This window comes from Ovis canadensis, chromosome 18 (genome assembly GCF_042477335.2).
Source record: "Ovis canadensis isolate MfBH-ARS-UI-01 breed Bighorn chromosome 18, ARS-UI_OviCan_v2, whole genome shotgun sequence".
In the NCBI taxonomy this organism is placed as follows: domain Eukaryota; kingdom Metazoa; phylum Chordata; class Mammalia; order Artiodactyla; family Bovidae; genus Ovis; species Ovis canadensis.
In genome coordinates this window covers 47185147-47210587 of record NC_091262.1, presented here as the reverse complement: position 1 = coordinate 47210587, position 25441 = coordinate 47185147, and the positions used below count along the sequence as shown (strand labels likewise).

The following is a 25441-nucleotide window of genomic DNA, read 5'->3' as shown; positions in this document are numbered from 1 at the left end:
GACTGGATGGGCTGGACTGCTCTGACATTGCCCTGGCTCTGCAGCAAGAATGTGTGTTGCTGCGTACTCAGTGCTGTGCCATCAGGCATATATCCTTACATTAAGTGTCAGGGACTTGGCATCTTGTAAGACCAGGAGCATGAGTGGTAAGTCTCTTTCTTAAAAAAGGAGACTCCACATTGCAAACTTCCACAGGACTAATTGGTGACCTTGGAAGCAGCATGATGTGGCCTTAAGAGTCAGTCAGGCTTGGATTCAGATCTTGGTTATAGCTGACACGACGACTAGTGCTCCTTTAGCCATTCCTGATAGCTTCCTATATCCTCATTCTAATATTCTTACTGCATATATATTTAAATGTAAGTATAGGTTAAATATATATATATATATAGTTTAAATATAAATTTTTAGCAACCCTGCACAGCATGTGAGATCTTAGCTCCCCAACCAGGGATCGAACACACCCTCTTGCAATAGAAGTATGGTGCCTCACTCACTGGATCACCAGGGAAGTCCTTGTAGATTCTTTTATTCTTACAATATGTGAACTCCCGGGGTTTTCTGCTTAAGGATTTTCTCTGCTCAGAAGGCACACAAGACACAGAAAAGTCTGAAAATTCAGGAGCAGCCCTCAACCCTAGTTTCTTCATTCTTTGGTAGTACAACAATACAACACAATGGTATCCTTCACTGTGTCTTGGAGGTCCCCAGCAGAATCGAGACCCCCATTGTTCATTATAGCACCCTGAATTGAGTTCCTTTCATTTCTTTGTTTCTACTTCATCCACTCCTCTACTAGTGCTTTCTGAGATCGTCTCTCAAGTAGACTAGTGTCTGCTTCTGGGGAAATCCAACCTAAAGATACTGGTTCTTCCACTTCTTAGATACAGCCATCCTATTTTCTTGGGCAGATCATCTTACCTCTCTGAAGCTCACTTTCCTTATCTACAAAATGAGGATAAAAGCATTCACTTCATAGGGTAGTCAGGAGGTTTAGCATCTCACTCAGGTATATTTAGAGCTCAGTAAATGCTAGTCCTCTTTTCTTCCCAGTTGTTTATTGTCCTGTAAACAGATTTTTCTCACAGAGATTGTTGGGGGGATATGCCTCATTAAGCCATAGTTGAGCAGGAATGATAAGCAGCCTGGAGCTGGCCCCATAGGTTACTGGATTACTATTCCCAGTCACTTCCTGCCTCTCTGCTGTTGGATTAAACATCCCCACTGTTTGTCACGTTTTGCTTTCTCTAGAGCAGTGGTCCCCAACCTTTTTGGCACCAGGGACTGGTTTTGTTGGAGACAATTTTTCCATGGACTGGGATGGGGGATGGTTTGGGGATGATTCAAGCACATCACAATTAGTGTGCACTTTATTTCTATCTTTGTTGCACTGTGAAGTAATTATACAGCTCACCATTATGCAGAATCTGTGGGAGCCATGAGCTTATTTTCCTGAGCTCAGGTGGAAAGTCAAGTGATGGGGAGTGACTAAATGGTGATGACGCTTAGCTGGCTCACCCAACGCTCACCTCCTGTTGTGTAGCCTGGGGATTGAGGACCCCTGCTCTAGAGGGAGCAAGTCTCCCTGTTGCCCATGCTTTAGCCATAGGACATGCTTTGGTGAGTGGCATGTTAGCTGATGTGACATTTACCACATCCGAGAAGAAGCTTTAACTGCTATTGCATGGTTTGGCCCTGGCTCTTTTTTTTACTCCTGCCCTCTACCATGAGAAAGAGGTGTCCCCAGAGCCTGGCACTCATTAGACACTTACTGTGTACCAGGCATTGTCTCAATTGTTACATATGTCTACACGTGTTATTAATAATTCATTTCATTCTCATAGGAACTCTAAGACATAGGTACTGTTATTATCATCCTTATTTTACATAACTAAGATTCAGTAAGGGTGACTGCCTTGCACAAATGTACACAATTGGGAAGGGGGAGGCAGTCTGCCTTCTAGGCCCATATTCTTAACCACTGCACTATGCTGTTTCTCACAGCTGATCAGCAAACGCTTGTCAAGTAAAAGTTTGTTTCAGTTCAGTTCACTTAGTCATGTCCGACTCTTTGCGACCCCATGAATTGCAGCACGCCAGGCCTCCCTGTCCATCACCAACTGCCTGAGCTTACTCAAACTCATGTCCATTGAGTCAGTGATGCCATCCAACCATCATCCTCTGTTGTCCCCTTCTCCTCCTGCCCTCAATCTTTCCCAGCATCAGGGTCTTTCCCAATGAGTCAGTTCTTCATATCAGGTGGCCAAAGTATTGGAATTTCAGCTTCAACATCAGTCCTTCTAATGGATATTCAGGACTGATTTCCTTTAGGATAGACTGGTTGGATCTCCTTGCAGTCCAAAGGATTCTCAAGAGTCTTCTCCAACACCACAGTTCAAAAGCATCAATTCTTTGGCACTCAGCTTTCATGATAGTCCAACTCTCACATCCATACATGACCACTGGAAAAACCATAGCTTTGACTAGATGGACCTTTGTTGGCAAAGTAATGTCTCTGCTTTTCAATATGCTATCTAGTTTGGTCATAACTTTTCTTCCAAGGAGTAAGCATCTTTTAATTTCATGGCTGCAGTCACCATCTGCAGTGATTTTGGAGCCCAAAAAAATAAAGTCTGACACTGTTTCCACTGTTTCCCCATCTATTTGCCATGAAGTGATGGGACCAGATGCCATGATCTTCGTTTTCTGAATGTTGGGTTTTAAGCCAACTTTTTCACTCTCCTCTTTCACTTTCATCAAGAGGCTCTTTGGTTCTTCTTCGCTTTCTGCCTTAAGGGTGGTGTCATCTGCATATCTGAGGTTATTGATATTTTTCCCTGTAGTCTTGATTCCAGCTTGTGTGTCATCCAGCCCAGCGTTTCTCATAATGTACTCTGCATAGAAGTTAAATAAGCAGTATACAGCCTTGATGTGCTCCTTTTCCTATTTGGAACCAGTCTGTTTTTCCATGTCCAGTTTTAACTGTTGCTTCCTGACTGGCATACAGATTTTTCAAGAGGCAGGTCAGATGGTCTGGTATTCCCATCTCTTTCAGAATTTTCCACAGTTTATTGTGATCCACACAGTCAAAGGCTTTGGCATAGTCAATAAAACAGAAATAGATGCTTTTCTGAAACTCTATTGCTTTTTTGATGATCCAACAGATGTTGGAAATTTGATCTCTGGTTCCTCTGCCTTTTCTAAAACCAGCTTGAACATCAGGAAGTTCACGGTTCATGTATTGCTGAAGCCGGGCTTGGAGAATTTTGAGCATTACTTTACTAGCATGTAAGATGAGTGCAATTGTGCAGTAGTTTGAGCATTCTTTGGCATTGCCTTTCTTTGGGATTGGAATGAAAACTGACCTTTTCCAGTCCTGTGGCCACTGCTGAGTTTTCCAGATTTTCTGGCATATTGAGTGCAGCACTTTCACAGCATCATCTTTTAGGATTTGAAATAACTCAACTAGAATTCCATCACCTCCACTAGCTTTGTTCGTAGTGATGCTTCCTAAGTTTGTTTAAATGATTGTAATTCATGAAACACTGTTTCCTTCTATTTACCCAGATTCTGAAGGTACAATCTACTGGGACAAAGATGGGCTTCTGATTTTGGACCTTGGCACTTTTCCTGCCTCAGTTGTTAGCCAAATAGGAGGTCTTTCTAATTCTCTTGACTGGGGAAAGGTCATCTATGGCTATCATATAGGAAACCCAACAATTCTTCTGTAGGATCCACATGGATCACGTAGTATCTCCTGTAAATTTCCCATGGATCCCAAATATCTCCACTGTAGATTTCAGCTCAACCTCAGACCCCTCTCCTGGAGGTTCATGTGAACCCCTATATATTTCCTAAGGCCCACATGGACTCCCAACATCTCCTCTGTAGGAGTCATGCTTGATAACCTCCTCAGGGTCACATTCATCATTTCATTGGGTCCTCTCATAACTCTGTAAATCAGTTAAAGCTTGTCTTATGGCAAGATAGAGGGCAGTGATTATGAGAGTGAACCAGGGACAGGTTCAAAAGCAGAATCTCCTTGTCTTGCTCTGTAGCCCATGACTCCTCTGTCCTGCATAGATTATGCGTCCTGCTCAATACTCCATAGCCTCTGAGGCGCCCTCCCTTTTCTTGCCTCTCCTGCACTAACTGCTGTCTGCCTTTCTTCACTCCCACCCCTTTTCTAACCCAGCTGTGGGAGTGAGGCCCCATTCCCAGCAGGCTGAGACCATACAATGGGGTCCTTATTCTGGGCAAAGAATCCCCACAGTGTCTCCCACCCACTGAGGCCCCCTTCTAGGCCCAGGATGGTGTGGGTGGAGGGCACCATGAAGGGCAGGAGCTATTTATTGGCTGGTAGGATAGAGGGTGGTCCTGATTGTAGATATCCCACAGAAGGTTTACATATGAAAACATCACTCACAATGAAAGCCTGTCTATCTTTCACTCCCAGCCTCATCTCTCCAAGTGGGTCTCTGGCAACTCTCATTGATTCTGGGCTTTATAACATTTACCCTAGTGTCTACTAACTTTAAGTGCTCATCTCTGTATATCAGCCTCTTTTTATTTAAATCTGTATTTTAAATATTTATTTATTTGGCTGTACCAGGTCTTAGTCTCAGCATGGGGGATCTAGTTACCTAACCAGGGATCAAGCCTGGGCCCCCTGCATTGGGAGAACAGAGTCTTAACCACTGGACCACCAGGGAAACCCATAGTCTCTTTCTTATTTTTTCTCTCTCCCTTTCTCTTTTTTGCTTTCTTTCTTTTTTTCTGTTTTTTTCTTTCTAAGCCTCTCCCTTTCTGCTCTTCTATGTAGCTTATCTGTCCCTATTTCTTATCTCTTTCTCACTTCACCATGCTCTCTTCTTTACCTTTCCTTGTCTTTTTTTCCTCTCCAAATCTTAATCTCTCCATGACTCTGTCTTCATGTTTCTATGCCTCTATGTTCATGGCTCTCTTCTCTTGTCTTTCTATGTCGGTTTTTTGGATTTCTGTTTCCTTGTCTATGTCTCATTTCTGACTCTTTATGTTTCATCTTTAATCTTCCATCCTCTGTCCCCTTTCTGTAATTTTGGCCCTGTAGATCCGAAGGACTTTCGTCAGTCTCCGGCTTATGAAGCTCCCTCTCCCTCTTCCTTTCTGGTACACCCAGAGGCTCCTGGAACTGGCATGGGAGGTTATTCTCCCAGTTTACAGATTTGGAAGCTGAGGCTCTGATTGTTGGTACCAGACTCCCATATTCGGATCTCTTCCTCCACGTTCTCGACTTGCCCCTGTCCGCATAGTCCCTGCCCACAACCTGATCCGGCCCAGAGTCTGGAACTTAGCACCTCGGACAGCTCCTGCAAGGTGTAGGGGCGGCCAGGCCTTCCTTCTCGCGAGTGCAGGAGTCGCGGCCCAGTGGAAGCTCGGGAATCTCGCGAGAGCAGCTGCTGCAGGCCGAGGTGGCGCGGGCGCGCGAGGAACTGGCTCGAGGCGCGCGCGTGCGCGAGCGCGCGCGCGCACCCCGTCCCCAGCCCCGGAGCGGCTCGCGGCCGGCTGCGAGCCGCATCGCTGGGTGCAGCGCAGCGCGGTGGCCTTTCCGCAGCCGAACGACAGCGGCGGGTGAGTCCCGGGCCCAAGGGCCCAGAGAAGGGCTTTGCAGGGAGGTTGGGCGCAGGTGGAGGGAGGGTCACCCCATCTCCAGTTTTGTACCTGCTACGCTTCACCTTTGGATGCAGGGGGCAGGTCGAGCTGGAGAGGTGGAGTCGAGGTGACCTTCCCTGTTAGGGCGGGGGAAGAATGCTTCGGGTCCCCCAAGCTTCCCCCAGCCCTCACCATCCCCATTCCCGGCTCCCGCAGAGGGAACCCGGGTCTTGGATGACGTCAGACCCCTGGATTCTGGAACCTGGGCCTTGGGCCCACCTGGCGTTCCCAGCAAACAGTCGTCCTCCTGGGGCCCTCCTCCTGGCGCACGCGGCCGGGTGACTGTGGCCTCTTTGGGGGTCCTTCCTGACAAGAGGCGCCTGCAGGAGGAGCCGTTGTGTTCCCCAGCCAGCCCCCACCTATCCGAAGCGGCCGGCCTTTGGACCGCTGGTCTGAGCCGCCTCCGGTTTTCCGGATGGGTGCATTGGTTTGAGCCTGGGGTCCAACGGGGCTTCCGAGTGGTATGTGGAGGGCCCAGATGGAGCTCATTGTAACGCTGACAGGAATCGGTCATGAAGATGGAGGGAGATACTTGGGAACCCGTCTCGGTCCCTGCCTCTGGGAGCCCCCAGTCTAGAGGCTGGGGGAACCAAGTAGAGTCTTGGACAGAGAATTTGCCATCTCAGGCGGTTCAAACCAGTAATGCCCCAAATCCAGGATGAGGGGTTTAGGGAGGGCCAGGCAGACTTTCCTGTGGACACCAGGAGCACAAGGAGAAAGGGAGACAAGAGCCAGTGAACAAGAGTCTGCTCTTCCAGGTGGTGAGATTTGGATGACAAGAGAGGTAACAGAGGGCACTTCCGGGAATGGTCTGGACTAAGGCCTAGAGGGGGGAACCAAGCATAGCTGTTGGGAAGCCTGGCCTGTGATTCCAGCCGTGTGACTGACCCCCATGGAGTGGGGAAGTCTGGAAAATTTTATAGCCTATGCCCCACCTGTTCTGTCTTCAAGGGGCAGGCCTCTGAAAGAGGGGAATGGTTCTTGCGGGGAGATTTTGTTTGGGGCTGCACAGATCTTGCTAGTTGAGATATGATCTGGGTTTGGTGAGCCTGAATTGCTGAGAGATGACTGACTGGTCACTGGGCCACAGAAAGAGGGTCTTCCTAGGTCTAGCAAAGCCATGGAGAGTTAGCAGGATCCTGGGAGAGGAGCTCTGGATAGGAACCTTGGGCTCTGTTCCTTTTTTAACTTTTTCTCTGGCTGGCTGGCCACCTTTGAACAAATTGATTCCCCTCTCTGGGCATTTCTTTGCCAGCACGTTTCTCTTGGGATAAAATAATAGGACTAAGTACTGACCTCCCTTGAGGAAGCTGCTTGTTCTAGTTTAGAGCTTCACTCTCAGTTTTTCTCCCTCTTCCTTTTCTCCCCTCTCCCTCTGCCTTCCTCTTCCTGTCCCTGCCCCCATCCCCCCAGCTGTTCCTCTGCAGGCTGCACTTCCCTTCCGTTCTTGCTGATAGTCTGGAGTTTCTGAGGTATGCTGGAAGAAGTGAGGTACAGCAGGGTTCTTGGAACTGTGGGGTTAGCCTGATTGTGGGGAGGGCATCCGTTGCTCCATTCCCACCCCTGGGCTTGGGAGGGCTACAGAAAGCGGAAGTCACAAGAATAGAAGGTTCCAAGCTCCTCTGCTTTGTGTCCACATCTTAAGCAACAACGTGATTGACTTGTTCTCTGTGCTCTGTTCTGTGCTGGGTCCCTCCTGGAAGCCCCATCCATGATGGAACCAGGAAGAGATTGGATGAGAATGAGTGAGCATTCGTTGCCCAATAACTGGTTCAGAATATAAATAGTGGGAGGCACAGCAGGGATGTCTAGAAGGGCTTCCAGAAGAGGTGGGATATGAGAAAAATAGTAGGACTGAGACGAATTGGCAGGGCTCTGGTTTAGGGTCACTGGAAGCAGACAGGATGGCTCGATATGATCAGCATGAAGCTGGGAAGCGGGTCAGTGTGTGGACAAGAAGCAGAAGGTGGTGGGTGGGAGCTTTGTAGCTGATTGACACAAGGCCTTGATTGCCAGGCACAAGATCAGTAGGGGCTACTGGAGAGTCATCACAGGACAGTGATAGCCATGCCGGAAGAGTAGTGTTTTCTGAGAAAGATTCAAGCCCTGATGCTGGGAAAGATTAAGGGCAGGAGGAGAAGGGGGCAACAGAGGATGAGATGGTTAGATGGCATCACCAACCCAGTAGACATGAGTTTGAGCGAACTCCAGGAGACAGTGGAGATCAGGGAAGCCTGGAGTGCTGTAGTCCATGTGGTCACAAAGAGTCAGACACAACTTAGCAACTCAACAACTGGAGAGTCATCACAGTGTGAGCAATGCCGGGAGAGTAGTGTTTTCTGAGAAAGAGTCATAGTTCTGGAACATCAGGACTGGGGATATGGGATTGGGTGTGGGGTAAGGAGACCAGAGGTAGAGCTGGAGGGGGAAACTTCCATCTTAGCAGATAAGCTCTGCGTGGGCAGGAAGAAAATGACCATTTCTATGCCAAGCATGGGGCTCATGCTGGTGAGTAGGGAGCCCTGGAACAAACCACAGGTATCTGTCCTGAGCTGAGGCCAGACTTGACTCCCTTCTTTTTGGTGTGGACCTCACTCTTTTTACTGTGGGACCTTCTGTCCCCCCAACTTCACAGTTAGAAATGGAATAAATTATAGTCTGTCTTTTGAACAAACTTCAGTTAGTATTTGCTATCAGTAAGATCTTACTGATCTATCTTACTGATAACTAAGGAAATGTTCCCTTAGCCCTGCATCTTTAGGGGGATATGTAGCACTCCCAGTGCCTCCCAACATTATGAAAGACTCTCAGTTGAGGAATGAATTGCTACTTCTCTCCTTTTGCAGTTTAGGAGCTTTGGTTCGCAGAGGTCGGTCATTGCTGCTCCCCTCTCCCCCTGCCCAAGTATAAAGGCTAATCCGTGACAGAAGAGCAGAGGATCCTGGAACCTTCCATTCTTGTGACCTCGGCCTTCTGTAGCCCTCCCAAGCCTAAATTCTTTCTGGGCTAACAATCTACAAACAAGGCAACCTTGCCCTGTGCTCTGGCCCTGAGCGCTGGCTTTCCCACCATCAGTACTTTGCTACACTGACTTCTCTGTAACACCTTTGGGAGACAGCCTGGGACCAGATAGGGGTCAGGTTGGAGCCAGGGTTACAGCCTCCTCCCTTGAGGCTCCTACAATCTAGCTGTTGCCCACTATCCTTTTGCCTCTCTTCTTTGTTCTCCTGGAGGACGTTAGTCTTGGACTGCAGTCTCCCATTGCATATCCCATTGTCTCATGTGAGGCGATACCTCCTTCAGCTGTTCCTTCTGCTGGCTACACTTGAGTAGTCCCCCAGAGTAGTCCTTGCTGGGGTCACAGGTAACTTCCTGTTGCTGAGCGTACTGAACAGTTTTCAGTCCAGCCGGACTTGATGCCGGACCTCTCAGTGGCAGCTGTCACGCCTGTCCACTCTCTACTCCTGGCTTTGGAGACTTCACACTCCCCTGGTTTTCCTCCTGCCTCATCAACTGCTCCTGTTCATTCTTTGCCAGCTCTTCTGCTTGAATTTTCTTTTCATATATATATATTTTAACAGGTAATACATCTACACGATTCATAATTCAAAAAGATGTCCTGAATTTCATCAATTCTAAAATAAACACTTTGATATTTCTGAAAACATTTTAATGTCTGTGTCTTTAAAATTTTGGCATCTTATCTTTATAACTTGGTGGGTTTTATTTTCTTTCTTTTGGTAAATAATGTAATGATCTGAAAGTTGATGGTGTCTTGGATTTGATGGTATAAAGATACATAGTAAATGGGATTTCCCTGGCCATCCAGTGGTTAAGACACCGTGCTTCCACTGCAGGGGACACAGGTTGGATCCCTGGTCTGGAAGATCCTGCATGCATCATGGTGTGGCCAAAAATAGAAGAAGAAGAAAAAAAAAAAAACAGATACATAGTAAAAATTATTCCTTCCATCTACTCCAAGTCTATGCAGTTTCTCTGTCCCCTAGGAACCACAATTATTTTTTTATTGATGTCCTACTAGAGATTCTTGATTCTTTGTGTATATATAGCCAAATGCAACTATATATTTATTCTTTGACTTAAAATATTTATCTATTTTTATGAAGTGTAATTGACATATATTACTTTCAGGTGTATAGCATAATGATAATTTGTATATATTGTGAAATGATTGCCATAAGTTCTAACCACTGGATCGCCAGGAAATTTCCTGACATTTTTACAGAACAATTTGAAAGTAAGTAGCAGACAAGACATAATATTTCTAAATACTTCAGCATGTATCTTCTAAGAACCGAAGTATTATCCTATGTAACCACAACACTTAAGAAATTTAACAGTTACTTGCCTGGAAAATCCCATGGACAGAGGAGCCTGGTAGGCTGCAGTCCATGAGGTAGCTAAGAGTTGGACAAGACTGAGCGATTTCACTTTCACTTTTCACTTTCACGCATTGGAGAAGGAAATGGCAACCCACTCTAGTGTTCTTGCCTGGAGAATCCCAGGGACGGGGAAGCCTGGTGGGCTGCCGTCTCCGGGGTCGCACAGAGTCAGACACGACTGAAGCGACTGAGCAGCAGCAGCAGCAACAGTGATATCTTCTATCCAGTCTGTATTCAAATTTCTCTACTCATCCTAAAAATGTCCTTTATAGCTATGATTTAAAAATCCAAGACCACTCATTACACTTGGTTGCAATCTCCTGCAAGTCTCCTCTCTGAGTCCCTCTACCAATTTCTATCTTTCATGACATTAACATTTATCTGGGAGAATTTCCTACAATCTGGACTTGTCAGATTCTTTTTTATAATAATTATTTTCAGATTAAACATTTTGGCAATAATACTACATAGGTGATATTGTGTTCTCCTATGTGAATCACGTCAGGAAGCACAAAATGTCCTTTTGTCCCATAATCAGGCAAGTGTGAGAAGTTTGGTCACTTGGCCTGCCAGATCCTTTCATTATAGAAGTAACTTTTCTCTCTTGTGATTAATAAATAATGTGGTGGTGGTGTGGGGGTGTGACACTCAGACTGTGTGACTCCCCTCGTCCCCAGCCGTCTTCCACCCAGTGGTTTAAGCAGCCATTGATAATCCTTGCCTGTGTGTGTCAGTTCTACATAGGGGTTACAAAATGAAGATTTTAAAAATTATATCATTCCTTCTGTCTTAGAACTTTTCCTTCCCATCTGCCTTTCTTTTGTGTGTTATAGTGAAGTTTCACATTCTTTTCTTTCAGTGTGTTATCATTCCTAACTGATATTATTCATATTTTTCCTTTTTATCTTGAAAACTTTAAAGTTGAAAGAATAAAACAAGGGACACTCATGTAACTTCCCTGAGATTCACCAGTTGTTAACATTTGCTTTGATTCTGTCTATGCTGCTGCTGCTGCTGCTGCTAAGTCGCTTCAGTTGTGTCCGACTCTCTGCGACCTCATAGACGGCAGCCCACCAGGCTCCCCCATCCCTGGGATTCTCCAGGCAAGAACACTGGAGTGGGTTGCCATTTCCTTCTCCAATGCATGAAAGTGAAAAGTGAAACTGAAGTCTCTCAGTCTTGTCCAACGCTTAGCGACCTCATGGACTGCAGCCTACCAGGCTCCTCCGTCCATGGGATTTTCCAGGCAAGAGGACTGGAGTGGGCTGCCATTGCCTTCTCTGGATTCTGTCTATATCTATTCATTATTCCTTATTTTTTAAACTATTTGAAGATTCACGTATCACAACACTTTACCCCTAAGCACTGGAGCACATATTTCTTAAGAAAAAGAACATTTTCCTGCATAACCTCAAGAACACTATCACACCCAAGAAATGTAACATAGACCCAAATAATATTATCTAGAGTCTCTATTCAAGTTTCCTGATATCCCATTGTTTCCCCCTTGAACCAGAATCCAATCAACGTTTACACTCAGTTTTTGTTGCCATATAGCTTTAGACTCGGTTAGGTTAGAGAATCCCTTATCTTTTTTTTTTTTTTTCGTCTTTTAGGATGTTGGCATTAAAAAAAACTTATTTATGTGTTCATGGCTGCGCTGGGTGCTCTTTGCTGCGTGCAGACCTTCCCTAGCTGAGCGGAGTGGAGGCTGCTCCTTGTTGTAGTGTTCCTCTTTGTCTTCCCCTGTGGCAGTGCGCAGGCTCTAGGCGCACGGGTTTCAGTAGTTGTGGTGCGTGGGCTTAGTTACCCCGCAGATTGTGGGATCTTCCCAGACCAGGGGTCGAGCCCATATCCCATGCATTGGCAAATGGATTCTTAACCACAGGACCACCAGGGAGGTCCTGGATGTTGGCATTTTTTCAGTGTCCTGGCCAGTTTAGTTTATAGAATGCTCCACAACTTGGATTTGATTGTTTCTTTTGACTAGATTCAAGCTAAATATTTGGGGGCAGGAATACTACATAGGTGATGCTCTGCCCCTCCTGGTATATCACACCGGGAAGCTGTAATGTCTGTTTGTCCCATTATTGGTAAGTTTGAGTTTGATCACTTCAAAGATGGCGTCTGCCAACTTTCTTCACAGTAAAAGTACCTGTTCTCCTTTGTAATTAGTAAGTCATCTTTGAGACTCTGTGACTGTCTTCCTCCCCAACAATCTTTCACCTAGTGAAAGACTTAGCAGCCATTGCGGATCCTTGTGTGAATCAGCTATGACATTCATGATTGCAAAATTGGAAGATTTTCTAATTCTGTTACTCCTCCATGTATAGCTAGCATTCTTCTGCAAAGAAGAGCTTGCTTTCTTACTTCCTCCCTCATTTAAAAAATGAGTGTCACTTTGGATTATTTTTCAAACTCAACATGTTATATTACTGTCATTATTTTTGATGCTCTAAATTATCCCAAATTTGGCTGATTGGTTCAGTTCAGTTCAGTTCAGTCGCTCAGTTGTGTCCGACTCTTTGCGACCCCATGAATTGCAGCACGCCAGGCCTCCCTGTCCATCACCATCTCCCAGAGTTCACTCAAACGCACGTCCATCGAGTTGGTGATGCCATCCAGCCATTTCATCCTCTGTCATCCCCTTCTCCTCCTGCCCCCAATCCCTCCCAGCATCAGAGTCTGATTGGTAGCCCCTTCAAATTGGTGTCCTTTTGACATGTTCTAATTAATTGAATTCCTGCTTATTTCTGGCACCACAAGATGTTCTAGGCTGATGTTGTATTTCTTTGTCCTGGCTTGGGACCAACCACATATTTTTAAAGACATGAGTTCATATTGATGCCTCCAATTTAAACCCAGCATCACAGGACTCTTTCTTATCTTTGCATATTCCATATTCTGTCTCCGTATCTAACATCGAGAACCCAGGTTCCAACAACACACACACATTCTGTCATATGTTCTGTGCTATGGTACATACAAAAAGTTTCAGTCACCACACTAATACTAACAGTAAACCTGCTAAAATTTTAGATTTCTTTCTAGTTGTTTTTGCTCTTGAGATAGATCCTTTTAAGAGAACACAGTACTGGGATCAAGCCGCTTGGCCAGTTCTTTTTCCTGTGTGATTGTGTTATCAATTTGCTGTACAGATAGCTTAATTTGTTGTTGTTTATTTCAATTTTAGTGGTTCTCTCCAATATATATATATATATATATATATATATATATATATATATATATATATATATATTTTGGCTGTATCGCCCAGAATGCAGGATCTTAGTTCCCTGTCCTGGGTTCCAGCTGAACCTGGGACCTAGGCAGTGGAAGCTCAGAGTCTTAACTACTGGGCCACCAGGAAAATCCCTGTGTTTATTTCAATTTTAGACTTTCATTTCTTTTGGGTGTAAGTTTTTGAATATGTAAGACATTGTATGTAAAAAAATATGTAAAAATCTTTTCGCAGAGAAGTCTCACTACTCAGCCTAGCCCTTCCATCATATGGACGACCATTTCGTTAGTTTCTTATTTATTCTTTCTGTATTTCTCTTGCAGAAACAAACTTATAAATGCATGTTCTTGTTTCTCCTTCTTTTATATAAAAAGTAGCATTCTAATTACAATAATTTGTACTCTGCTTTTTATTTTTATTTTTGGTCACTTCTGGTGGCTCTATCTGTTTCCTGGCATCTTTGTTTCCTGACCAGGGTTAAACCCATGCCCCCTACAGCAGAAGCGCCAAGTCCTAACCCCTGGGCTGCCAGAGAATTCCCTGCTTTTTCTACTTAACAGTATATACTGGAAATCATTCCATAGAAGTTCAGAGATACCATCTTCTTCTTTTTTACAGCTACATGTTACTCTATTGAATGATATACAACGTTTATTCGAACAGTTGCTTCCAACATTTTGCTACTGTAAAATAGCATCATCCTGAAAACATGTATTTGTTGTTTCTTATTTGTGGGTAAATAACTAGAGTAGGATTCTGGGGACAAAAGCAAAAAATACTTTTATTCTCCTCTCCCCTGCTTTATTTTTTTTCAACATGAAAGGTAGCATAAACTATTCTATGCATTGCATTTTTTCAACTGCTTGTAATTGTGGAGCTCTTTCCATATCAGTATTTTTAGAAGTAACTGTGCCTGCATGCTCAGTCACTCAGTCATGTCCACCTCTTTGCGACCCCATGGACTGCAGCATGCTAAGCTCTGCTGTCCATGGAATTTTCCTGGCAAGAATACTGGAATGGGCTTCCATTTCCTCCTCCATGGAGAAACAGCCAGTACCATTTATTTAACCAGTCTGCTGTTGATAGACATGTCAATTGTTTCCAGTCTTTTGGTATTACAGTGTTACAGTTAATGCAGCTGTGTAAAAGAACCATTTCATGCTTGTCTTTGTCATGTCTATCTTTTCCATTTGTGGTAGATGTTGTTAGGTTTTTACATCTGTATTTGATTTCATATCACAGTTCAGTTCAGTTCAGTTCGGTCGTGTCCGACTCTTTGCGACCCCATGAATCGCAGCACGCCAGGCCTCCCTGTCCATCACCAACTCTCGGAGTTCACTCAGACTCACGTCCATTGAGTCCGTGATGCCATCCAGCCATCTCACCCTCTGTCGTCCCCTTCTCCTCCTGCCCCCAATCCCTCCCAGCATCAGAGTCTTTTCCAATGAGTCAACTCTTTGCATGAGATGGCCAAAGTACTGGAGTTTCAGCTTTAGCATCAGTCCTTCCAAAGAAATCCCAGGGTTGATCTCCTTCAGAATGGACTCGTTGGATCTCCTTGCGGTCCAAGGGACTCTCAAGAGTCTTCTCCAACACCACAGTTCAAACGCATCATTTCTTCGGTGCTCAGCCTTCTTCACAGTCCAACTCTCACGTCCATACATGACCACAGGAAAAACCATAGCCTTGACTAGACGGACCTTAGTCGGCAAAGTAATGTCTCTGCATATCACAAAGGGACCACAAAAGATTATGATGGCCTAAACTTCAATAGAGCCAGATTTTGTTTTTCTTTTAAAACAAACTCTTAATTGAAGTATAACAGGTAGAAAAGTGCACAAATTGTAATCGTATGCTTGAGCAATTTTTACAAAATCAACACCTCTGTGTCAGCAACACCCAGGTCCAGGAACCGACCTTGACCAGCACTCCTGATGCTTGTGTTTCCTTCACTCTCCTGACTCCTAACACCATAGATTCGTTTTGCCTGATTTAAACGTTATAGAAATCTCTGCCCACTTTTTTTTTCTTTTTACTATTTTTATTTATCTATTTATTTGGCTGCGCCAAGTCTTAGTTGCAGCGGGCAGGGTCTTCAGTCTTCCTTGCAGTCTGTGGCATCTTTTAGAGAGAACTCTTAGTTGCGGCATGTGAGATCTAGTTCCTTGACCGGGGATCGAACCCAGGTACCCTGCATTGGGAGTGCGGAGCCTTAGCCACTGGGACCACCAGGCAAGTCCCTCTGCCCAAATTTTGATGCTGCATTGCCTTAGTGCTTGGCCATAGACCATTTCCTGCTTTTCAGTATATCTGTGTTTATCTATCAAAGTTACTGTTCTGGTAACATGCTGTCATTTGCTTCCTTCACCTGCACTCACCAACCATTACCTGATGTCTGTCAGCACAGGCCTCCTGCTAAGCTCATGACCCAGATATTCCCAAAGCCTACAAGGCTTTGTCCTGTCTGGAGGTTCTCACAGCACCTCAGACTCTGTATGTTCACGATGAAGCTTCTCTTCTTCCCTGGAGTCCTGCGGCTCTTCTCATGACGGGGCTCTCAGTAAACAGCCCATTGTTTGCTCAGTGGTGTAAGCTGGCAGAGAGTCTTCATGAGGGCCTCCCTCCCCCCACACTCCAGAGCCACCTTGGAGCCCCTTCTAATTGGCCTCCTAAGTGCCTCAAGAATCCCACCCTGCCCACCTCCATTCCTGCTCCCTCTCCACGCACTCTCTGCTTTGGCCACGGTGGCCTTCTTTCCCTTATTCAGAAGCATGAAGCTCTTTCCACATCAGGATCTGTGCAAGAGGCTGCCCTGCCTCAGGCAACTCCTCTGTATTCTTCAGGTCTCCCCTTACGGCTTTCCTGACTCCCCAGACCAGATCACCTAATATATGCTCTGCATGGTTTCATAGCCATCCTTCTCTTTTATACTGTTCACGGCTGAGGTTATTGACTGTTTCATGCCAACGGCAGGGACCACTTCTTCATGCTTTCTCCCCAGTGCCTGGCAGATTATAAATGCTCAAGAAGTAAATGAATGGCTGGAGACAAAGGCAGGGGGTGGGGAGCCCAGCCTGTGACTGAGGCCAGGCAGGGCTCTGCCGTGTTCAAGGTCAAGAATAGAATTTCCTCACGCTTTCTCTGTCACTTGACTTGCACCTGCTTGAGGTGGCCTCCCAGGTTCCTTTCCCACCCTCTCCTGGGATTTTCTGAAAATAGATTTTACGCCTGGAGGTCAAGGGCAGGAGTCCTTGGAAGGGTAGAGCTGGTGGAATGGTGGTTCTGTGAGATGGGTCCTGCTCCAGGGAGTTTCCAGCCCAGCTGAGGCTGAAAGAAGTACTTGGCTGGGTGAGCCATGATCCTCACTCAACCTTTGCTGACTCCTCTTTCCTTTCAGTTCGAGACAAAGAAGCGTGGACAGGCCGCTGGGCCAGCGGGTGCCATTATGTCAGGTAAAGGAAGGGTGGACCCACTGGGTAGGACATGACAGTGACGTAGGGTGGGTGGCCCTTTTCCTGGTCCATTTATACCCCGTAGTTTTTGAAGATCAGATTCTTTTGGTCCTCTTGCCCCTGGGTTTCCCCTGGTCCCCCACCGAGACTTGCTATCAAAGACCCTCACTGTCTAGCTGTCTGTGAGACCTCTGAACCTGGGGACCAGAGACAGCCCATCCTGACGCCCTGGCCCTCCTGTCCATCTGACCGATGAGTGACATGGGTAGCTCAGTCCCCATCCTTTCTGTTACCATCACTCTAATACTCTGAGACCTTTTCCTTCTGGTTTCTGGGTTGTCTGGTTTCCAAAGGCTCAGAACTGGAGAGACCTGTAGGGACCATCTTGTTTGATCCCCATCCCACTGGATAAATGGAGGTCTGGAGAGAGCGGTGATGACTGAATCTTGCAGTGGAGGCTGGAACCCACGTCTCCAGACTCACCATCCTGCTGCTTCTGCCCAGAACTACCCTTGACCCAGTGTCCACGCCTGATGGACGGTGTTTACTGTTTTTATTCTCCTGACAGTGGCGCTGCCTCAGGGCCACTTTGGAGAGCTGAGGCAGCAGGAGAGCTGCTGGGGATGGTAAAGTGGCCTGTGGCCGCAGGGGCTGAGAGGGCAGCCCAGGCCAGGGGGAGAGCGATCATATCAGGTCACTGGGGAGGGGAGTATTCAGGGTGAAACTGTGTAATGCGCCTCACCCGCAGAGAAAGTGAACAACTTCCCACCACTGCCCAAATTCATCCCGCTAAAGCCATGTTTCTACCAAGACTTCGAGGCCGATATCCCTCCTCAGCATCTCAGCATGACCAAGCGCCTCTACTACCTCTGGATGCGTGAGTGCTGTGGGGTGGGGGTGTTCCAGAATGGGGGAGCGGGAAGGGGGGTGCTGGCGGGTGCTGGGCACTGGGACGGGGTGCCCCCAGGCCCGGGTCCTTCAGCCTCACCTGCAGCGTCTGTCCCTGCCTGGCTCCTGCAGGCTCCTCTCCTGGGCCGACTCCCCAGCTAGGCCTCAGTTTCCATCACCTCCCATCTAGCCTCTCCTCATGCCCCCATTACAGAGCAGCTGGGTGTGTGTGAGGGGTCTCTGCCTGCATTGCAATTCCTCATTTATCTTCTCATGGGAGTGTTTTTCCAGGGAACCTCTGGTGATTACCTCAGGAGTCTGGATTTGGAGAGGAATCCTCCCCTCAAAGCCTCGTTTTTCTTGCTTTCTCTGGAAGATTGCTCCAAAAGAATGTTCAGTTGGGATATAGTGGCCAGGCTGGGCTGGTCACTCCACTTCCCAAGCTGCAGCTTCCTCATTTGTAGGAAAAAGGGTACTGGCTCAGTGATCGCTGCGCTTCCATGTGGATGTGCGTTAAGAGCTCAAGTTCTCAGGTTCTAAGATTTTGAGGTTGAGAGTTTTAAAGGCTCTGGTTTCTGATGGTCTGTGATGTTAGAATAATTACAACAAGGGTACTAGATCAAATGAGCTGGAGAGAGATGGGACTGTGAAGAGAGATGTAAACCGATAGAAAAACGGGGTTAAAAAAACCCTAAAACTGAAAACAAAACAAAATAAAAACAGGTTAATGAGTGTTCCATGTAAAGAGCAAATAAAATCAGCGAGAACACCATGAATCCAGGAAATCTGGTGGTAATAAATAGGGATGAGGGAAACACAGCTGAAACTCACAGAAAGAAATGCTTACCCTCACTGTGAGGGGCCCTGAGAGGGGTGTACCTCTCATGTGACAGCATTGTCAGGCCAGACTTGGGGAGCGGTGGCGCTGGGCTCTGGGAACTCTGTCCCTGAGAAGATCTCATCCAGGAGCTGGATTTAAGGGCTATAAATATCTTCCTAAGTCCTTACTAGGTGCTGGCCAGATGCTTTGTTCCCAAGGAAATGTATATAATGCTTGAGATGCTTAAAGAGTTCTATTCAGAAGCCAAGACCATAGACGCCTGGCTGTTTGAGGCCAAGATTAAGCCTTCTTTCCTTTGTTTATTCAGCAAGTCTTTTTTTTTTTAATTTATTTTATTTCTGGCTGTGCTGGATCTTCGCTGTGGCATGAGGGGTCTGCGGCATGCGGGGCTTTTTTTCCCCCGTTGGGGTGTAAGGACTTCTCGTTGTGGAGCACGGGCTCTAGAGAGCACAAGCTCAGTAGTTGCCCTGTAGCACATCGGATCTTAGTTCCCTGGCCAGGAATTGAACCTCCGTCCCTTGTGTTAGAAGGTGGAGTCTTAACCACTGGACCACCAGGGGCGTCCTTGTTCAGCAAGTCTTAGTGGAAAGGGCCTTGGGCTGACAACATTGGAGGAAGGGAGCTGGGTGTGTATTAGTGCAAGCATCAGATGGGGAGACTTGAGGTCTCTGCTGGCTGTAACTCAGGAATACAGTGATTCACAGGTTTAGTTATAGAGTATGTAGGCATGGAAGAGAAGGAGCCTGGGTCTCACTCTTGGGGAACCTCTAGTTTGGTTGATGGGCTGGGATTTGTCCTTTGGGAAACATGAGAGCACCCAAGTTGTTAGGAGGTCAGAGGGATGGCAGATGAATAAGACTGCAGTAATGAAAGACTTCTTGGAGGAGGTGGCGTAATAGGATTAAAGAAAGGCTGAGATCCCAGCCTCTGCTGCCTGTCCTATATAAGTGTGGGGCAGATGGTATGACAACGTAAAGAGACGTTTCCTTTTCCTTTCCCCTTTTCATGCCCTACCTTGCAAGAGAAGATGGAAGATGGGTTTCCTGTGCCATGGGCTTGGTGATTGCTGTGGGTCTGGGAAGGCCAGGGACTGAGGCTATACTTATAAGAAGAGCATTTCTCCCAGGTTGAGGCTTTGGGGCTCTTCAACAGGACTTGCTAGGCTGAGACTCTGAGTTCCTGATCGGGGGAGACTGTTCTCTGGAGTTCTCAGATCCCCAGGAATGGGTGTGTGTGTTGGGGGTTGGTCTGAGCTCCCAGTTATGTTTCTTACAGTCTATAACCCCTCTGTGTGTGTATGTTATATGTGTATCTTATGTATCTCTGTGTGTGTATTGGCTGATGTGACTTGCGGGTACGCATCTGTATAAATGTGGTTTGCATGTGTGTTTGTGTGTGTCTGTATCTTTCTGTGCTTGTGCTGTTTGCCTGTGTTTGATTGTGGGTCTGTGTTGAGTTATGGGGGTGTATGTCTGTGTATGGGTGCTTGTGTATTTCCGCATGGGCCTTGGTGTTTGTGTGCGTGTCTGCTGTCTGTCTGGTGTCTGTTTACGTGCTCCTGGGTCTGCAGTGAATAGCGTCACGCTGGCTGTGAACCTGGTGGGCTGTCTCGCGTGGCTGATCGGAGGCGGGGGAGCCACCAACTTTGGCCTCGCCTTTCTCTGGCTCATCCTCTTCACACCCTGCTCCTACGTCTGCTGGTTTCGGCCCATTTACAAGGCCTTCAAGTAAGTGACGGGTGCTGAACCCAGCTCCTAACCCTGTATCTTTGCCCATCTCCCCTGTCTCTTATCTACATATTTTTCTCACTTTTTTTTTGCTGTCCCCCAAGCTCACTTTCCCTTTATCCTCAGCTCAGACTGCCAGGCAGGATTTAGGCTTCCTGGGAACTCTCAGCCTGAATGAGAAGGCTGGGAGTCAGAGCCTCCCTCTTAGGTCCTTCCTTCTTCACTCTACCCTTGGGTGGGACAACATAGAGACCAGACTTGTTCTTGTTTTCCATTCCCCAGCTGAATGATAAATTTTGCCAGTGGGGCTACCTGTCATGGTTTAGCTGCCCATCCCAGTACCCATGGGGCTGGCTAACTTGGTGCCAACTAGACCATCTACCCACATGCCAATGGGACAAGCCATCCATGTGCCACTGACACTGTTTACGTGCTAACGAGGGCATCCGACTCTGTGCCAAAGGGACTACCCATCCATGTATCAGTAGGGCTAACTGTCTTAGTGCCACTGGGTGTCTGCCTTGTGTCAAGTGGGATTTTCAATCTTTGTGCCAATGGATTATCCCTCTCAGTGCCAATTGGGCCTCTAATATTAATGTTTGCCAATTGGATCCATCCATTTATGTGCCAATTAGGTTATAATCTTGGTGCCAGTCATGTATCCATTATTGTGCCAACAGCACTTTCTATCTTGTGGGGCCTCCACTCGTGTACCACTGTAGCTTCCTGTCTTGGTGCCAGTAGGGTTGTCCAACCCTTTGACATGGGTTGTTTATTCCTGCCACAACAGACCCATCTATTTCTGTGCCAGCCATCCATGTACCACTGAGTGGTCCATTCATGAGGAGATCTTTCCCTATGCAATGTGGTACACACAGGTCTAACACATGGAAACTTACAAAGATCCATGGGTAAATGCTCTCCCATTTTGACCCCTTAACTAAGATCCACTGTGTACTCACTCACACTTGGAAGGACTTGAAAGTCTTAAAGGCAGGGAAGCCATGTCCCTCTACCCAGGTGACGGGAGCCATCTCCTCTGTTGCAGGACTGACAGCTCCTTTAGCTTCATGGCATTCTTCTTCACCTTCATGGCCCAGCTGGTCATCAGCATCATCCAGGCTGTGGGCATCCCAGGCTGGGGTGTCTGGTAAGAGACTGGGGTGTCTGGGACTGACCCAGGGCTAGCCGGGTGGCAACTGGGGTGTGTCCTTTGCTTACTTCTGTGGGCTAAGCTGCCTGGCCTGTGGGAACACCATGAGTTATTGCAAGTGTGAAGGGATTCAGGATAACTTAGTAGATACAGCATAGCATCAGAGGAGAATAAGACTGGTTTTTAGGGGTGATGACAGATATCAAGCATCATGAGATAACCCAAGAGAAGGAAGCCTTATGTTCTGAGAAGCTTGTTTCCTGAGCTAAGGGTTCTTCCTAAACCACTGACACAGGCCCTGTCCATCCATTGATATGCTCTCTCTCTGTGACAATGAGAAGGTCCCTTACTCTAGTGGGGCGGCTCCTGGGTACCCGTCACTGTGCCAAGCAGCCCCACAGCTGGCCTGTCTCTGCAGCGGCTGGATCGCCACCATCTCCTTCTTCGGGACAAACGTTGGCTCAGCAGTGGTGATGCTCGTCCCCACTGTCCTGTTCACGGTCATGGCCGTCTTTTCCTTCATTGCCCTCAGCATGGTATGTGGCCACCTCGAGAGCTACAGAGTGGTGTTGGGAGGGACCGTGGTCTGTAACAACCCTTCTCCCAAGTTACAGAAAGCCCCAGTGGTCTTCCCAGGGACTCACTCTGGGATGGCTCAATGGACTTTGCTCCCAGTGCACAGGGCATGGGTCGGAGGGGGGACTGGCTTCTATGGTGACTTACCTCTGGCTCCCACGTCTTTTCTGGACGGGCTGCCTCTTCTCCTTGATTAACCCTTCCTTGTGCTCCTCCTCCTACAGGTCCATAAATTCTACCGGGGCAGCGGGGGGAGTTTCAGCAAAGCTCAGGAGGAGTGGACCACAGGAGCGTGGAAGAACCCGCACGTGCAGCAGGCGGCCCAGAATGCAGCCATGGGGGCAGCGCAGGGTGCCGTGAATCAGCCGCAGACTCAGTATTCTGCCACCCCCAGCTACACGTACTCCAATGAGATGTGAACCAGCCAAGCCGACCGAGAGCTGGCTGGGGGCCGGTGGGATGGGGGCTCAAACCACGGGGTCTGTTGTGGTGACCAAGCAGGGTTCCCCTTCCCTTTTTCTCCTCCCGCACTTTGTACAAAGAATCAGAGTTATATATATATATGTATGTATGTATATGTACTGCCCCTCCCCCGCACCCTTTGACTCTGCTCTCAGCACCATGAGAGCTGTGCGCTGCACTCGGGGCTGCCCCGTGCGGCGGTAGTTGTGTCTGTGTCCCCTTGTGAATAGTGTGCAGTGGAGGTCTCTGTTGTGGTGCTAGATGTACGTTTAGAACTAAACCAGCCCTCCACCCTCCCATCAGGCTGCTCCGTCTGACCTCGGCCCTGGCACCCGTCATGGGGTAGCGGAGGCATAGCAGAGAGCCTGGCCCCCTCCCAAGGTTATAAGCTGAAACTGTTTCCAGTTTTGGTCTTCCTGGGAAGCAGCAGTATTTAGCACTCCTGGGGATGTTGGTAGGGAGGGTGGAGACCTGCAGGGAATCTTCCCTTGCTCCTTTGGATCTGGGTCTCTGCCCTCCCCTCCCACCTCCCACCTCCCACCTCCCACAACCTTCTCCTCCATTTCTCTCTTCCTGCTGTCTCTCTTCCTGCTTCCTGTGGTCTCTTCGCCTCCCGAGGGCTCCTCTCTTCCCCATGTGGCATTTCTTCGTCTTCCTCCAGGCTGAGGGTCCCACTTGTATCTGCTCCTGAGACTGAAGCCCATTCTCAGATCCGGGAAGCAGACAGAGGACAGGGGAGCTGAGCCTGAGCCCTGATGTGGGAGGACACACAGCCAGAGACGTGGAGCCCTCCTGGGTACCTGACCCGAAGGGGATGGAAATGTAAGGCAGGGTCCTTTCTTCCCTGCCTTGCCTTCTCCTCCTTTACTTCCCAGAGCCCCCTCGAGCCCCTCTGCCTGTGTCCCTCCCCACACTTGCAGCTGCTGTGGCCTGATTCTCCTGCCCTACCCCTACTGTGTGCTAGGTGATGTCTGCCATCTACAGGGGCAGATTGCACTGCTTTCCCTGAAGAGCTGGGTGGTGTCTGGGCAGTTTTCAGGTGTAAAGGTGCAGCTGTATGCTTGCTAAGTCGCTTCAGTTGTGTCCAACTCTTTGCGACCTTATGGACTGTAGCCCACCAGGCTCCTCTGTCCATGGGATTCTCCAGGCAAGAATACTGGAGTGGGTGGCCATTTCCTACTCCAGGGGATCTTCCTGACTCAGGTCTCCTGCATTGGCAGGCGGGTTCTTTACCACTAGCGCCACCTGGGAAACCCAAAGGTGCAGCTGGAACAAAGGATCTGTAAATAATTACTGGTCTCTGAGTGATGTCTGATTGACCCAAGCCCACTGGGCAGGTGCTGGGTGTCTCTGAATGACCACTGGATTCTTGGGAGCAATAGCTGTTCTGTTTGGGTCTGATAGAAGGGATATGCTCAGAGGACTGGTCCTGGAGGGATGAGTCTTCTCAGAAGAGAAGGTAGGCAGGACCAACTGAGAGGGGATCATGCATCCCCCCTGCCCCGCCCCCCCACCCCCCACCCCCAGCTTGCTCTTGAGCAAAGGGCAGTTCTGGGCACTTGAACTCAAGGTCTAGGAATAAGCACGGGCCAAACCCTATGAGCAGGCACAATAGCTGGAATGTGGTTTCAGGTTAGAGGGTGGGAGGGGGGGGGTTCTCTGGCTCCTGGTGTTTTTTTTTTTTTTTTATCATATTGAGATTACTTGCTCCCCTCTGTCTACTGGGCTTGATTCTTGGCCCTTCCTCACCCCCATTAGAACCCCTCCTTTCCTTTCCGGGAAAGTGATAGAGGCCTGTGGGCCTGTTGTGTCCCAGGCCTTGTGAGAATGTTGTTGGTAGAGGTCCTGGCTCTCTCGGAGGCCTGTAGAGGAGTGGGTTCTTACCCATGGAGCAGCTGCCCATTTCTCATTCATCGCCCCCACCTCCCACCTGGGCAATTTGGCTTGAAAAAACAAACTCCACCTGGCCACTCTGGGTGGCTCCAGCTTAGAACCCAGCACCTGGTTTTCCAAGTGCTATCTGAGCTTTGAGCTCCAGGTACTTCATTTTCCTATAAGAGGAACCAGGGCCTCTGGGAAGTTATCTTCCTAATGGCCCCTTAGGCTTGGGCCAGAGCGTGATTGACTTTCCTCTACCACTTTCTCTTTGGAAAGCAGTTGTCACAGCCCCTAGTACCCGAAAAGAGACCCCAGGTCTAGGTTCTCCCCTTCCCTCTCTCCCTGCCCAGACCTCTGGCTCCCTCTCCCTCTCTCTCTTTGGTGACTCCAGGAGGCCTGCGGTCTCGCTGCCAGCACAGCATCCTTGACCTGTTGGATGCTCCTTCCCGTCAGCTTCCTGTCCTACCCGCCTTTGCTCTTTCCTGGCTCAGGCCTGTATGGCCACGCCCTGGCTGTGCCCTTCGGAAGACCTGCTATACCTGCGTGTGGCCCAGCTTGTCCAGGCCCTGGGATGCTGCGTCTCCAGGCATCTATGCACTTTCCTGGGGAGGGAACCGAACCAGAAGTGGGGGCTGGGCACAGGTTCATCTCTGCTGGATGGTCTGGCTTGAGGGTGGGGTGCAGGAAGGCTGAGGTTAGTTCTGGGAATCCTCAGGTCTTTGGCCAGTGACCTGCTTTTGCATTTTGCTGGTGCCCTCTGCCCCTCCTTGTTTCTGGGAAACACAGACTATTCTCCAACTGGCAGTTGAGCTGCCTGAGCCAGTGTGTCTGTCTGTGGAAACTGAGTGAACCATAATAAAGGGGAACATTTGGCCCTCTGTGTCCTGCTGTGTCGTGTGTCTTCATGAGGGCCTGTGTGGAGCCTCGCCATGGGCTGTGGGGCATGGAAGTAGGGTGGGTCCATGGGCCTGTAGCCTGTCATTCCCAGAGTTCAAAAGTCACACACTTCTGTGTAGTTCTTTCTCTGAGGCAGCCTTGAAATTGCTACAGAGTCCTTCTGCCTGTTAGGAGTTCTGAGTTTCCTGAGGAAGAGTTGAGTTCACATTGCTGCAGCTAAAGATCCCCCATG

At 48.1% G+C, this 25441-nt stretch overlaps 1 protein-coding gene across 1 annotated transcript; it reads left to right on the top strand.

Moving 5' to 3' along the window:
* Window positions 1-5424: 5424 nt before the first annotated feature.
* On the top strand, window positions 5425-25192 carry SCAMP5 (secretory carrier membrane protein 5). Its single transcript, XM_069560206.1, has 7 exons — window positions 5425-5610; window positions 16733-16787; window positions 17536-17664; window positions 20087-20243; window positions 21292-21393; window positions 21815-21932; window positions 22197-25192. The coding sequence occupies exons 2-7, from the start codon at window positions 16781-16783 to the stop codon at window positions 22389-22391; spliced, it is 708 nt and encodes a 235-aa protein (XP_069416307.1). The 5' UTR covers window positions 5425-5610; window positions 16733-16780; the 3' UTR covers window positions 22392-25192.
* Window positions 25193-25441: the final 249 nt, after the last annotated feature.

Excerpts from the sequence above, each read along its gene's own strand:
- SCAMP5 (XM_069560206.1), top strand. Across the intron at positions 17,665-20,086 it reads CCTCTACTACCTCTGGATGC|TGAATAGCGTCACGCTGGCT; the intron begins GTGAGTGCTGTG and ends CTGGGTCTGCAG. Across the intron at positions 20,244-21,291 it reads CCCATTTACAAGGCCTTCAA|GACTGACAGCTCCTTTAGCT; the intron begins GTAAGTGACGGG and ends CCTCTGTTGCAG.